Source organism: Clinocottus analis, unplaced genomic scaffold (assembly GCF_023055335.1).
Source record: "Clinocottus analis isolate CAN_PGR_092001 unplaced genomic scaffold, fCliAna1.0.p SCAF_14, whole genome shotgun sequence".
NCBI classification, from domain to species: domain Eukaryota; kingdom Metazoa; phylum Chordata; class Actinopteri; order Perciformes; family Cottidae; genus Clinocottus; species Clinocottus analis.
Window position 1 is genome coordinate 4,455,895 of NW_027175865.1, and position 14,277 is coordinate 4,470,171.

General features: G+C 42.8%; 1 protein-coding gene across 1 annotated transcript in view; it reads right to left on the reverse strand.

The window, feature by feature from the left end:
- Nucleotides 1-1,683: 1,683 nt before the first annotated feature.
- med30 (mediator complex subunit 30) overlaps nt 1,684-14,277 on the reverse strand; it is a 31,464-nt gene continuing 18,870 nt past the window's right edge. The window contains exon 5 of the mRNA XM_068575636.1: nt 1,684-2,757. Within this exon, the coding sequence (XP_068431737.1) occupies nt 2,662-2,757 (96 nt within the window). The 3' untranslated portion in view covers nt 1,684-2,661. The remainder of the gene's footprint in view (nt 2,758-14,277) is intronic.

Consider the following 14,277-nt stretch of genomic DNA (forward strand, 5'->3'; position numbering starts at 1 on the left):
CAAAGGAAACTTCAGAGCTGCCTCGGCGAAGTCGTTTTGCGGCGCGAGATGTTCATGTTGATATTGCAGCGGTGCAATAGCATCAATAGCTCAACGTTTTACTCAATTCAAAGTGAGGTCAAACAGGCTAACGTCATTATGAAGTCTAATTATTGAGGGATGTCTGTTTAATGCTACTTGCCTACATGAACTATGCAATGCATTCGTGGAAGCCTATTGTTTTTATTACATGTACATATTTTGCACATGACTCACCACAACAGGTCTGGAATGCTAAATTAAAGATATCGGCAACTCGCTGGCAGCTTGAACCTCTTGTTCAAGCTGCCAGCCGGTCTGGCAGGAGGCCCATTGTTTTCTCATTTTGGATTTGTTCTGAGGAATCCAAACACAAATTCCACTGCTGACATGTTTGTGCAAAAATAATTGGTTATTGCATATTCAACAGTTTTATTCAACTCCTATATTATGCAACTATCAGCTTCAATATGATTACATCATATTGAAACGTATCGTATCATTTAAACCTCTTGCAGTGATGAGAAAGCAGGGGACGAATCCTTCCTCTGCACAGGATGCTTAAACAATTTGCTTTTAGTAATTAAGTAGTCCAATTACAATGTTGAATACGCTGTTTTTCAAGACAACATACATATAAAAAAAAAAGTATGATATTATTACAGTAGACGTTGATAGCCTACAGTTTATTTTCATACCAGTTTAACCACTTATTGCACTACTGACATGACCGCTAACCTGCTGCCTCACAAGGGTTTTAACCACAGTAAGCTATGTTTAGACAGTGCTCTAATGTATTATAGCATATTTTAATGATGCACAGTACACTTATTAATTTGATCCAGACATATAGGGGACACACACACACACACACACACACACACACAGTACTGGCCCTGCTCGTCCCCAAACAGCCTCTCAAATAGAATAAGTTAGTTCTGCTGTTGGGCGCCGTACGGAGCCCCTCCCCCTCTCATGGCGACCGAGAGTAATCAGTGCTGGAGCCAACATCTTCATGCCATCTCCCTCCTGCACCGACGTTGACCTCACAGACGTCAACTATGCTATGCAGCCGTAAAACGCGTGTCGCGAAGTCCTTTCGAAACACAAAGCGTCACTACCGCTGCCTCTTCTGCACTCGCTCTTTCCTTTCGCTTCATCCTTGGCGACAAAGTGTTCACAGACAAGCACTCAACCCCCGCCGACCCCTGGAGAATGAGAACACGCTCCGTTACCATACAGTCATAATGCTGCCGTGCCTTTATTGGACCACCGAGGAGTGCTTTATTAGTCACTACTGCATTGATTTGATTTTACTCTCGCTGTTTCAATGCTGCATCGCTCCTCCCGGAGGACGACCCCCTCATCACACATCTCAGACATGACCCCGGCTATGCTCTGAATTATTAAACGCACACAGAGCAGACATACTCATGCATATCTGAGACCTGACAGCGTTGCCAGGTTGGCGCATGTTCATGTTTGTGCACACGTGCGTTGATTTTAAGCTCATGTTTCATGTTTGAATTGACTGAAATCCTTCAAGAATCCTTTAACCTTCCTCATCTATAGTGATGAATGCTTTTTATAGGAGAAAAGGATTTTTATTCCGAACTTGGCAATCAACTATGTCTGCAGGAGTAAACCAAACCCTGATCCCTCAAACAGCTCGTCACATAACGGTCAGATGTATTTATTTTGCTAAAAAACTAACTGCTCTCATGCAAAACTTGTTTCATAGTTAATTCATGAATTTATTCGTTTCAAATTACAGATGGCTGAGCCATATTCTGGAGTTATGATTGTTCTGTTCCCACAGGAGCGCGACTGATAAATCTGTTGCAGATTGACATATCAGGAGATATTAGCTTATCTCTGTTCTCTCTATAAATAAATAGCTATATTTATAATTGTTAGAATGTAGATATCTCTGAAATATCTGAAATGCCCAATAAATACAGACGAACACCGGCGAACAAAAACCACACAGTTTTCCAAAATCACAGCAAAATTTATAGTTCAGCAGAATCCTTAAGAAGGCATCGTATTGACATGTCGAGTCCAAGCGGAGCAGAGCAGAGTTCACACATTCCTTCATTCATTGACAGTCCTTCTTATTAAAGTGTTTAGAGGTCACATAAAAGCTTTTTTCTTTTATTTTTCAGGCCTTCAAACAATTCCAATACTAAGAAATTGGCAGAATTTTAGGATTAAATAGAATATATCAATGTGTCCCTACATGCCCTCTATTGAGCTGGTACCTACTAATAGATAAAACATAATACATCAACTCCTCTGATTAATTCATCTTAACGTCGATTGAAATGCAGAATATCGAGGTCGTCGCCCACACTGACGTCACCTGCACACCTCCTAATGTCTCCTTCCCCACAGTTTTATTTCGTCTTCATGTTTCACCTCTCATCTGGTTTTTCATCTGTTGTTTCATGTCTTCTGGAAACGGGTTGATATTGCCAATGTCCCAATTTCTTCTTTAAAGTGCAGCCTCAGCCGGCCTGTGGTACCCTGTCACACGGCCAGTTAACGGCCGAATCATCCTGTCCGTTATTTATATAAGAGTGTGTGAGGGTGTGTGTGTGTGTGTTTGTGTGTGTGTGTGTGGTGTCTTTGAGGGTGTGTGGCTCAGCTTCTGACGGCCAGCATGGAGTTGATTTCCCAGATGAGGTTGCGGAGTTGGTCCATGATCTGCTTCAACTGCTGGTTCTTCTGCTTCAGCTTCTGCAGGAAGAAAGACAAAAAGAGAAAGAAACATATATTTATATGCGGGAAAAAACTACACACGCACACTAATAACAATAAAAGTATAGGTCACAAAAGACCGAAACCAACCGACCAAGCGCACAACAAACAAAGTCGAGCTGTGACACTGAGCTTCTGAACGAGCTGTACTTTGACCTTGTGCTATCAAAACAACATAAACTACACTTACAAACCATTTTAAGACCTTGTAAAATATTATTTATTTCACCAGAAGTACTGAAGTAAAACAGGATCCACATGGAATCTCCTTCCTAATGACTGTTGCTGTTTTGCTGCTGGTATGGGAATATTAACTGGGAGGGTTTTTTTCCAGCAGGAAATCCTACGAGAAACACATTTAAAGATTCTGTTTCCCCGCCTTCGAATGTAGCACAAGTTATGCTGAACCAAAAGGAAGAAAATATTGGTTGTATTCAAGCCAAACTGAGGGTTTTAAAGCTCTTTCAGGGTCGAGTCATCGCGTTTAAAGTGTTTGTTTGGCATCAATTTTACAGTTCACCATTTTTAAATGCGAGTTTGGCAAAAACACACGTGCACTTGGAGCTCAACGCCAGTGGCAGCGTTCCAACTTGTGCACATTGTCCGTTTAGCTTGTTGTATTGCCGACTTGTTTCTTTAGGAGATTTATTCAGAGTTAAGACATGTATAGAAAATAACACCGGCGCTAGTTCATCCTTCAGTTTGAAGATCAATAGAAGCCACGCATCATTGCATTTGTCTCCTCCAACACACAATAAGGCCCCGCCCACATCGACCTCTGCCCAAACACAGAGTACCTTCAGTCGTCTTCATCAATCCCAGCCGCCGCTAATCGCTAAACTAACACATCTGTCCGTCTCTGAGCTGCACAGCGACACCGCAGAGGAGCAAACGCTCCACTCTGCCCGTCAGTCACTGAGGGCTTTGTCCGCCGATTGCCTCTGAATACGCCACCGAGATCTCTAAGTCAACAGCTGCCGTGGACTGAAGTACCCCACACACACACACACACGCCCACGCACACAAGCTAGGCTGGAAAGTCAGAATAAAAGGTACAAGCTGCCGAATGCGTGCCGCCTTTGAACGAGTAACTCGGGCAAAACATACATTTGAAGGTTCGTGCAAATTTAGCAACAGCAGTACATCACAGCGACTTACTCAGCTGCTTTTCTTCTGATGGATAGCCAGAGAGAGAGAGAGAGGTGGGGAGGAGAGGGGGGCTCACTCAGGAGCTACTGTATCTGCAGTGCAGTGAAATCTATTAAGATTAAATCCATCTCGCTCTCTCTGTAACACTCCTTTAGCCATGACTAATTACCAGCCATTTTTGCAGCGCAGATAACACCTTGAGCAATCGATTTCACACAGCTCTCTTAATATCAACTGTTTAGCTGATTGTCCTTGAAGATATTCCAGAGTGGAACATTTGGAGGCCGTCCAGTCGTTCTCTCGCTCTCTCTGGGGGTCTCTCACTGCCTCTCAAGCTCTCTCGCTCTTTTCTCCTCTTTCTGCCCCCGTCCTTCTCTTTCTCTCTCTTCGACTTTTACTTTAATTCCCTGTGTGTGTGTGTGCGTGTGTGTTACATAGGATATTACCCTATATATTACCTCATTACCCTGAAGAGCAAGTTCTTAAAATAACTCGGCCATTTACTCTGAAGTTACAAAGGCTTGTGTTATCATCTCATTAATACAAACACGTTTTAAACAATTAAACTTTTCCCTTCTTTTTTTTTTTACTTTAACTGTTTTTTATTTGTTTTACATGAAGCATTTAACAGCTGCAATCACAGATGTATATTTTTCAAGCCATAACGGGCAGATTTGGACTTTAAAGACAAAATGTGCTACTCGTGAATAAAGGTTCTTCTATGAAATCTCCTCTCGGCTCTTCTTTAAAACAAGACATGTAATTCCACATCTTTCACAGTGGGAGTAAGGCGACGGAGGCAGCGGAGCCTTCACGGCACATTCATCATAAAAAGGCTCGCTGGCATATCTTGATATATGAATAAAGAGACCGCTATTATCACAGAAATTGTTCTGCAACCTCGGGGAGATATAATGCCGTTCATTACCTCGTAATTAGTGTAACTCTAATCCTTCACACCTATAATGCAATGTTTTGCGAGAAAGGAAACGCAGCAGCGACGAGGAGGTCTGAACCTTCTGGGTTTTTAAGAATGAGGCTTTTACACACACACACACGCGGACACAAAAACACCTCTTCCTCCCTTATCTCCTCGCCCACCACTCGCACAATGTTCCGATGCCTTTGTTTAATCCGTTTGTAGGCCTCTCCTGTTGTGCTCCGGCGTCGGCGTCGGGTGGCCGGTCAACAACTCTTGAAAAAGTAAACAAGGAAGCGCCGTCTGAGCTCCTGTCTCCGAGGGGCCGTCCTGCAGCCTGGCAGCCCGCCCACCTGCAGGGAGGCACAGTGACCCGAGATGGAGCGGAAATAAAGACCGGCGAGCACGGAGAAGCCGCTATGGTGTGTGTGTGCAGCTGCGCACATGTCCACGGTCTGATGTGTGTGTGTGTGTGTGTGTGTCTGTGTGTGTATGCTTGTAGGTCTATATATGTGTGTGTGTGTGGCTGCACTGGACAATCTCCGCGGCTGTTTGTATTTGTGCATCACTCCGTGTTGAGGGATTCAATCCATTAGATTTCGGTATCGGCGCCAACACGGACCTGATTAAGTGGAACTGGGTCTCGGCCAGGAGTGACGGGTCCACAGCTTTCTGTTACGCCCAGCACTTTGCTAACTCTGTAACTAATTCATCTCACTAATTGATATATCTGTCAACTGTTTAAAAAAAAATTGTTTTATGAACTATCGTTATAATTTGTAGTCTCTTAAGTCTATCAAACATTTCCCAATAAAGCAGCGGTGCCCAAGCACAATGTTACGGACTGGTGCTGGTTTGTGGGTCTTTTTGTAAAGATATTTGATTGATCATCAAGGTCTGAAAGATGATTTATTTTGAAAAATGACCGTCTGTCCATCTGTGCCTCTTGACACCTATCAAGTTGACATAAATTAAGCCCACAAGCTAGCAACAAAGAGTGAAAAACGTCTTTGAAGAGCTTTTTTATGGACCGCTGCAATAAACAACAAATGGTTTCTCCAAAAATGATGTCTTCAAACAACTATTTTGGTCAATCCAACAAAGACAAAATCCTCACGTTTTCTGACCTTTTTTTGTTAAGAAATACAAAATTCAGTTAATTTTCTTGATGTTCTGTCTGGAGGTTGTTTTAAAACATCAGAGGTAAGTTTCTATGACATGTTTGATGTAGTAGATGTACACCTAACACGTGTATGTGTGTGTGTGAGATTAGAGAGAGAAGGAAACGAAGGTCATGTAGACGAACAGCGTCCGACCGCAGGAAGCTCTTCGGTGCTCTGCGGCACATCTGGGCAGAGGACGAGCCAAAGTGAGATCTGTCCTTTAAACAGTCTCCTCGCAAGCAAACAAGGTCGTGTTGACTAAAGTCACATGAACTCACCAGTAGTTTTGTTTATTGGACAGAGTTTTGGCAAGCTGGCAGCCCAACAGATTTAACATGTTGGCAGTGGGGTGAGGGTCTAAACCAGATCTGATTCCAGTCCCTGTTACTGAAGAGGAGCCGGATGTCAGAGCAGCTGAAACTTACTCCTGATTCATCTCCACTAAGAGCAGATTCTAGAGTTGTGATTTGTGGGGTTTGATTTCAGCAAAAATATTGTATAATCAATTAAGAATTGAAGTTACTGTGGCAGACTTTGGGCTTTAGGAAAATGTGATCGACATTTGTCACTTTCTTTTCAGACATTATGAAATTCTTATGTTATAGTATAAAGTGCAGTAATCTAAAAGTAGTGCTGAAACAAAGCCAATCAACTGATAGGTTGATGAAAACGAGAATTGATCATTTAGCTATTTAACCATTTCTCAAACAACTCAAATATTCGCGGTTCCTAGCGTCTCAAAGAGAAGATTTGATGCGTTTTAATGAAGAAGAGATTAAGAGGGTTATTCAGAGAGAAAGAAAGATATTTGAAAATGTCCCCTTTTGGCTCTCATAGCTTAATTCTTCACTTTTTAAATTGTTTTAATTTGACAGACTAAACAGTGAATTGGACAAATGAACTAGAGGATTAGTCAATGATGAAAATAACGGTTGGTGGCAGTCGGCCATTTATAGAAGCACAGCAATGTATTTGAAGGCGCTAACAATGATTCACTACCAAATTGCTTTTCATTTTGTCTGTTACATGTATTTACAGATATGTTCAGATTGAATCATCTTTGAACATTTGATCATGGCGAGGCGGAGCGGAGGACAGGAGCTCCATCATTAGCTGAAGCCTTTAAAAGCAGAATAACGGGAGCAGAAGACGGAGAGCTCTTCGCTAACGGGACAGATGACGGTTTGTTTAAGTGACGTGGATGAAGCGCCGCGACTCAAACAACTCTGCTTCTCCCCCGTCTGCCGGTCTCAGACTCCCTTCATCAAGCTCCCTTTCTCCCCCACGCCTCCAAGTCAGATCAAAGAAGCTGTCCTCAGTAGAAGGGTGTAAAAGAGAAGGGAAAAAAATAAATAAAAAAGGGAATTTTTTATCGAAAACCCCCTTTATTAAAATTCCGCTCTAGTGAAACTTTGCCACAAGAGAAGCTCAAGCGGCTGCATCTCTGCGTCTGGTGTCAGGACACATCTCGGCTCGGGTCTACCTCAAGACATTCCCTGACCTGAAAGCCATTAGTCACACAATAAGTATTCATAAATTCAAATCCCGATGGGAGATTGCTTTCAATGAAAAGTGAATGGACGTGTTGTAACTTTAACACGACGCTGATTGAAAGCGTTTCGGTGACGCATCGGCTGGAACAACGCGGCGCGACGTCGTAATCTCGGAACACTTGGGATTTGTTAAATGTAGGCCATCAAACAACAAGCGTCTTCAGGCTTATCAAGCTTAATAATTGGCATCCCAGTATTAATTAATTCTACATTATCTCCACATTAAAAGACGAGTGGGGAGGCTGCTTTGTTTTTTTTGTGTTTTATCCGTTAGACATTAAAGTAAAAAAAATCGAGTAATCTTGTGATTATTACATGAATAAGCTGAGGTACTCATCTGCTTTTGAGCTATTTAACCTGTTTGATCGACGATTAAGAACATGACCACCGAGCACATTAGGAGCGAGCGTTGCTTTTCGATGAGGAGCTCAGAGATAATGGCGGGGAAGAAACTCAGATTAAAGTATACCCACACACACACACACATACATACACACACAGATGCAGGAAGAGAGAGAGGGAATATATCAAGTGCAGCGAAGATGTGCCTTCACTCAGGATTCCAGCGCTAATCCGCCCTGTCGCTGGCGACTCAAAACGCAGCTTTGACTCAGACGGATCTGGATGGGAATTACAAGTGTAAGTGTCTGTGAGTGAGGAGAGGGGATTAGGAGAAGGAGAGGGGAGAATATGGAGGAGAGGAGATGGAGGAGAAGTAAAGAGGCAACAAGGAGATGTGAGGAACGAGAAGAGGAGGAATAAGAAGAAAAGCAGATAAAAGAAGAGAGGAAAGGAGATGTGGAGAGGAGAGGAAAAGACATGGAAGAGGTGATGGAGAGGAGAGTCGGTTTGGGTTCCAATAGCCGGTTTCCTTTTTGGATCCAGTTACAAATTGCGACATATCGTGTTTTTCCTTATTCCATAAATATTTCTCCATCGTCCACCGTGTTAAAGTAAGAACTTTGGGCATTATTTAGCATCTTGAGAGCGTAAAGTGCTCGGCCTCATGCCCTATAGTTAAACTGTTTTCTGTGGTTCCATCAGATCCGGTGACCTGGAACAGTGTAAAACGATTTCACCCTCAATGGACGTTAAGTGCCTTGAAAAATCTGCAATTCATTTAATTGATGTTTGGTGAATGGTCAAGTGCTTTTCCCACGGTGTTGGCTTTAATTGAGCTTCCACACCGTTGGCAGCAGAGCCGGCCAGCGGGGAGAAAACGCAATTGTCCCCTCGCAGCAAAAAAAGGTAAAAATGAGTCGGGAAGGGAATGCACAAAGTATTGTAATCTGAACAGAAGTACCAGTGATTCAGATTGAATAATAGGATTCAGAACTGGATTTAGACTTGGTAAAACGCTGCAGACCTTCGTCCCTCGGAAAGGAAAAGCATGTGACTGCATCTCCACAGATGAGACAGGTTGAAACCTGAATCACCATCCACATAGTCAACACCCGTCACTCTACTTTAAAACGCGCGATATTTGCCAAGGTTTGCAGAGGCTGGAGCAGAAAAGAAAAAAAACTTGCTGTCCTCCCGACAGTGAAATAGTGTCTTGGCTGGAGTGCCGGTCTCATCTGATTCAATTGTGTGGTTTATAATTAGTGTGACAAAAACTTGGAACGGAGCCTCGACTATTTGGATAGGTGCCTTTCCAGAAACAAGTGTTCCTCTAAATTATGCAAACATGGAAAAATTAACTCAAGGAAATGCAACTCCCTGTCAGGCAGAGGAATTGGGACAGCCCAAAGTCCAGGGGCCAAACATTCTTGTGTCAGAGAGAACCAATGCTCAATATATTACCGACTGTACCCCTGACCATACAATCCACGAACCTTATGGTCTGCATCAGGATCAGACAGCTGAGACATTTCGTGTCGCTTCCCCGACCGCTTATGTAAAAATGATATTTTAGAGCGCACAGACGTGGATACATCATGACATGTGTCTGCTCACTCTTGGTAATATCCGGTGCCGTGAGTTCGTGGTTCGTCGTGACTGAGGCAATCAGGAACGCTCCCTGATTGCACTGCGGCGGGAATGCGAGTGCACTTTGTTCCAACGAAGTGAAATGTCACTTTAAGGAAAATGCAGTGCCCGTTCAGAGGTAAAAAAGCACAAGTGAGTTGGGGGATAAGTAAGCTGCTTACTGCTCGGTGCTCTGCCTGGGGAACCCTGTGACGCTAAGTGGGCCCTGGCTTACCATCTGACAGAATACCCACAGGGAGCCGGGGCCAAGCAGCTTTAATTTGCCTGCCATCAGTTAAAACCCCCCCAAAAAAGCCGCCTTAATTGACTTTATAAACTTTGTCTTTTTCTCAACGGGAAGGTTTAAGTGCAAGGGGGTTCTGTGTTTGGCATGGGCTTTCCCGGGGGAATGCAGTCCTTTAAAAGGGATTTTGAAGGCAGATAAAAGCCCTCTCTTCCAAGGGTGGCAGAAATACAATAGCCATGCTGTCATCCTCGCATATACCTACCAACGGGGTTTCTTTCAATACGTCTTCAGCATTGAGGCGGAAATCCTGCAGTGTCAGCCGACTGTTGCAGAGCGGCTGCAATCGATTTAGCCTTTTAGAGCTATCGGAGGCGAGGCGCCCCCTCGCTCTCTCCTAAGCACTTGCGTCTCTGCCAGGTAGCCCCCATCGATTGCGCTTTCCTTTGTGATTTGGTTCCCAGTGATAATAAATGAGGGGCAAGAAGGTTGTAGTGCAGTTGCTTTAAAACCAATGATGGGCAGCCATGCAGGCAACTTAACCATCAGCAAAATTGCTCATCGGAGCAAAATCCTGGGAACACCGCTACGTTGACTGGAGGAGAGCTAAGTGACATAAAAACAAGAAAGTGTCTATTTCCCTGAATGTCACATATTGCAGTAATTGCTGTTTTTGCCGACATGAGAACAAACCAGAAGCTTTTGTGCCCGAGTGCATATCTACGTTAATACTTAGTTCAGGAGAGCAACAAGGCTCATTTGTACAATGCAGCAGATTAGCTGCAGCAGCTTGGGGACAGATAAGGAAAACGACATTAGAATCACAACCTTCTGGTTCTCAAAGTGTGTCGACTGCGTTCGCACGACCGTTTAAAGATGAACAGTTAAAGTCCATTGATGTCCAAAATGTAACAAAACTGATCCAATGTGTCTGCTTTTTCTACTATAAATATCACCAAATTTGGAGGCCGGATACAGTTGAATGACAAACTTTACTTTCAAAGACGCCGGTCAATTCTGAACACTAAACATTGACGGTAATAAAATCATAAGATTAAAAAAAAAACTTGAATGAAGAAAAGTAATGGTAGGAAATAGTCAACGTAGTGATTGCTAGAGGTCGCCTGATAACGGGGAAAAATCAGCCTACAGATACATCGTTCAGACATCAGTTAGAGGCTCAACTCAACATCAGCCATTATTAAACAGTGTCAAACGGCTGAGGCGATCTGCTCACTCTGTTTAATTGGAGGTCTTTGCTTTTTGACATCTGTGCCACTTACCGGCTAACAGGGACTAAAGGGGAAAGCAGCGCTCAGTTTGACCGTAGCTGCAGTGTGTGCAGGCTTGCAGGGCTTGTATGTAGACCGGATCAGATGACGGGGGAGCATCATGAGTGTGTGTGTACTTGTTTAAGCGCGTCCGTGTGTACTTTAGGTAAGACTGAGCCTGTCCCGTGTGCTTGTATGGGCGAGTGTTGAGAGCTCGAGTGCCATCGTTGGCAGTGCGATACCCCGCCGTCCCAATCTCAGAGCAGACGGGACGTCCTTCTTTCATCTCTCTCAGACGTCTGTCGGGAGCTTAAATCATCTGAGGCCAAGCTGAGCACCTCCTCTCACACTCCAAGTAAACATGATTAAATTTCGGGGGAATATTCAATGTGCAAACTTTCCATGTGAATTAACGAGGGAAGTATTGGGATTGTATGGAAATGGATGGAAAAATAAAAAAAGACAGCAGCAGCTCACGCATTTCACAGGGAAAGAACACTTTGTTTTATGATAACCCATTAATTTGTCAAATACATAAGCTACAATGGAAAATCCGGCGTATGGTCAACTAGCGAGCCCAATGTGGGCTGTGTGGAAACTCAATTCAAAGTGAGCAAATAATACATTTTTACAATAAATAATGAACAGAGAGATTAATTCAAATTCAAAATTATAATCAATGTAGCTACAAGCTAACAGCTAGCTAGCAAAGACTAGCAGAAGGCGTTAACAGGTAGTACATTGCATACTTTGCTTCGGGCTATAAGACTTTAAAATGTAGTCACTCCAGAAACGCAATCAAAACGTACATGAAAGCGTCTTCTGGCTCAGACACGTGACAGGATGCACTGTGCATGCAGAGGTTTGTCATTTTACTGAATTCCTTTTTAATGGGAGACTGGCAAGGACCTGTACATGCGAAGGAAAAGTAAATGGGCATACTTTTAAAACGAACATGTCAGAAGACCTACACCTTTTTATGTGTATTTCCACCAGATTAAAAAGTCAATAAAAAATACAATTGTAAAATGAAATGTTTTGCTAAAATTCCCCAAGTTTAACTTTCAGGAAATCTTCCAGGCTGTTTGCAACCCTGCACATGTTACTTCAAGGTGATATTTTAAATTGGCAGTGTAAACTTCCAGTGATGTTGACAAAACTTGTGATTTAAAGGTGCCAACAACAGTTACTCAGACGGCACAAGCATCGTGTGAAGCGATGTGTTAAATAAGTACTATCACTCACACGTAGCTAAATTCAGCTCCCCTATGGCAGCCCTCCAACGAAGTAATATTGGTTCTAATTGCCACTGTCGCTTTAAGACTGAAGGCAGCGGTGTGTGTGTGTGGAGAGAGAGGTTACTAAGAGACAAAAGAGAGGTAATTCCAGTTTAAAACCGCCAATCCACTTGTTGGAGATGCTTATTGACAGCGAGGAAGAGCTGAGGCTGAAAAGAGAACGAGCTCAGCTTCTTGTGCTTCACCGCGACACAAAGCACTTTCTCAAGTTCAAAGGTAAATATTCCTGTCAACACCTGCGCAAGCAGCTTTTCCTTTACTAAAAAAGAATAAAGCAGAATTCAAAATGATAGCAGGGTTTGAAGCAAAAAACAAAATAAAAAAAAAGGCATAGTGGGCTTTCAGGTGATGTAACTCGCCCCGTGGCGGTCACATCACAGGCAAGGCTAGTTTGTGTGTGTTTCACACATAAAAAGGTAACTCAAAGCATCTTCGATCACCTCTTGACAGCATACCAACCACAGCTAAATCTGAGAAGCAATGCACCTCATCAGAGCGCTCACATCCCTTACACAGCACAGCACTCGGTGTGTTGTTGCTTCACTCTTTTGCATTAGTCAGCATTATTGGTGCAACAGATCATAAAACTCACGGTTCGGATCACAGATTTAAGATACTTGTTGTTGTTCTTTGCCACCAATACTAATTGCCGATCATTGATCCATGTTGGTAGATACGGAGCACTTTGTTGTTTGACCAGCCAATGTAATAAAAAAAATTTCAACCGCTCTGAATGTTCTCCTATTACTTTGTGATTTATAGCAGTTTTTTTCCATCATTAAAAACTATTCAAAAAGGGGAATAAAAGATAAGAAAACACATCTTTTCCTTTGTAGTTTTAATGACGTAATATTCTCTGCTTAAAGTGTAAAACAGACCCTAATTCACGCTCTAAAATCTATTTCCACGGATGTGAAAACCTCTTCTGCATTTGTTCAACTTTCTCACCAACACTATATTTGACGAGACCTGTCAAGTCTCCCGGTCAAGGTTTTAATGACATCACACGGCCTTGAAATAAAAATGACAAGCCGAAGCCGATGGTGGTCATGGTAGTAGCTGCTCATAGCGGGTGGCAGGGTGGTGGTGCAGCTCATCAAGAGAGTGCACAGCAGTAGCAAAACATTTTCTTCTGATTCATTTTATGGAGTCGTCAGGCTGACATTATTCTGCAACAAAGGGGAGTGTGTCAAAAAGCAACAAAAGAACTGAACGGAGAAAGCAGAGACAAGACAAGATAGGTGATGAAATGAGAAGACAGAGAGAAGATTTTGGCAACAAAGAAGAGGTTGCATTTTCTTCCCTTCCCTTCACGTCACTATCTCAAGGCATATGGCTTTGCAACATACTTGTTAAAGTTCAAGGACGCGTACCAACGAAACAGCGTTTTCCTTGCACGGAAAACTACACAGGATACATTTCATTAAAAACTCTTTGACAAAACTGCAACAACATTTAAAGTCCCAATAGATGCTTGGAGACCCGGGAGTCCTCAAGGCCTGGACTCCTATAAGTCTGAATTAAAAAAACATCTCAAATGGAATCTTTTATGAGAAGATACTTTTGTCTGATGTGTATACAAGTCTACATCCTACCTTTCCTTTCTTATAAAAAGTGGTCTCAATAACACCTGAAACATATAAAGCTCGCTTCAATGGGCCTTTTACTTCTGTTAAACAAGTGAACCACCTGCACCACAGCAGGCTGGATTGTGTACACAGTAAAAAAAAAAAAAAAAAAAGGCTCTCCAACTGACTTCACACCTTCCTTTCATGTAAACAATAGTCCTAAACAACACAGCAGTCAGGTTTGAAAACAACAACAACTAATTGCTTACATGGCTCTTCAACAGTGTAACACAGAGCAGAAATAATTGGGGTTGCACTAGACACTAAATGCAGCAAAATACTATGAAAACACATATTCTCCACACA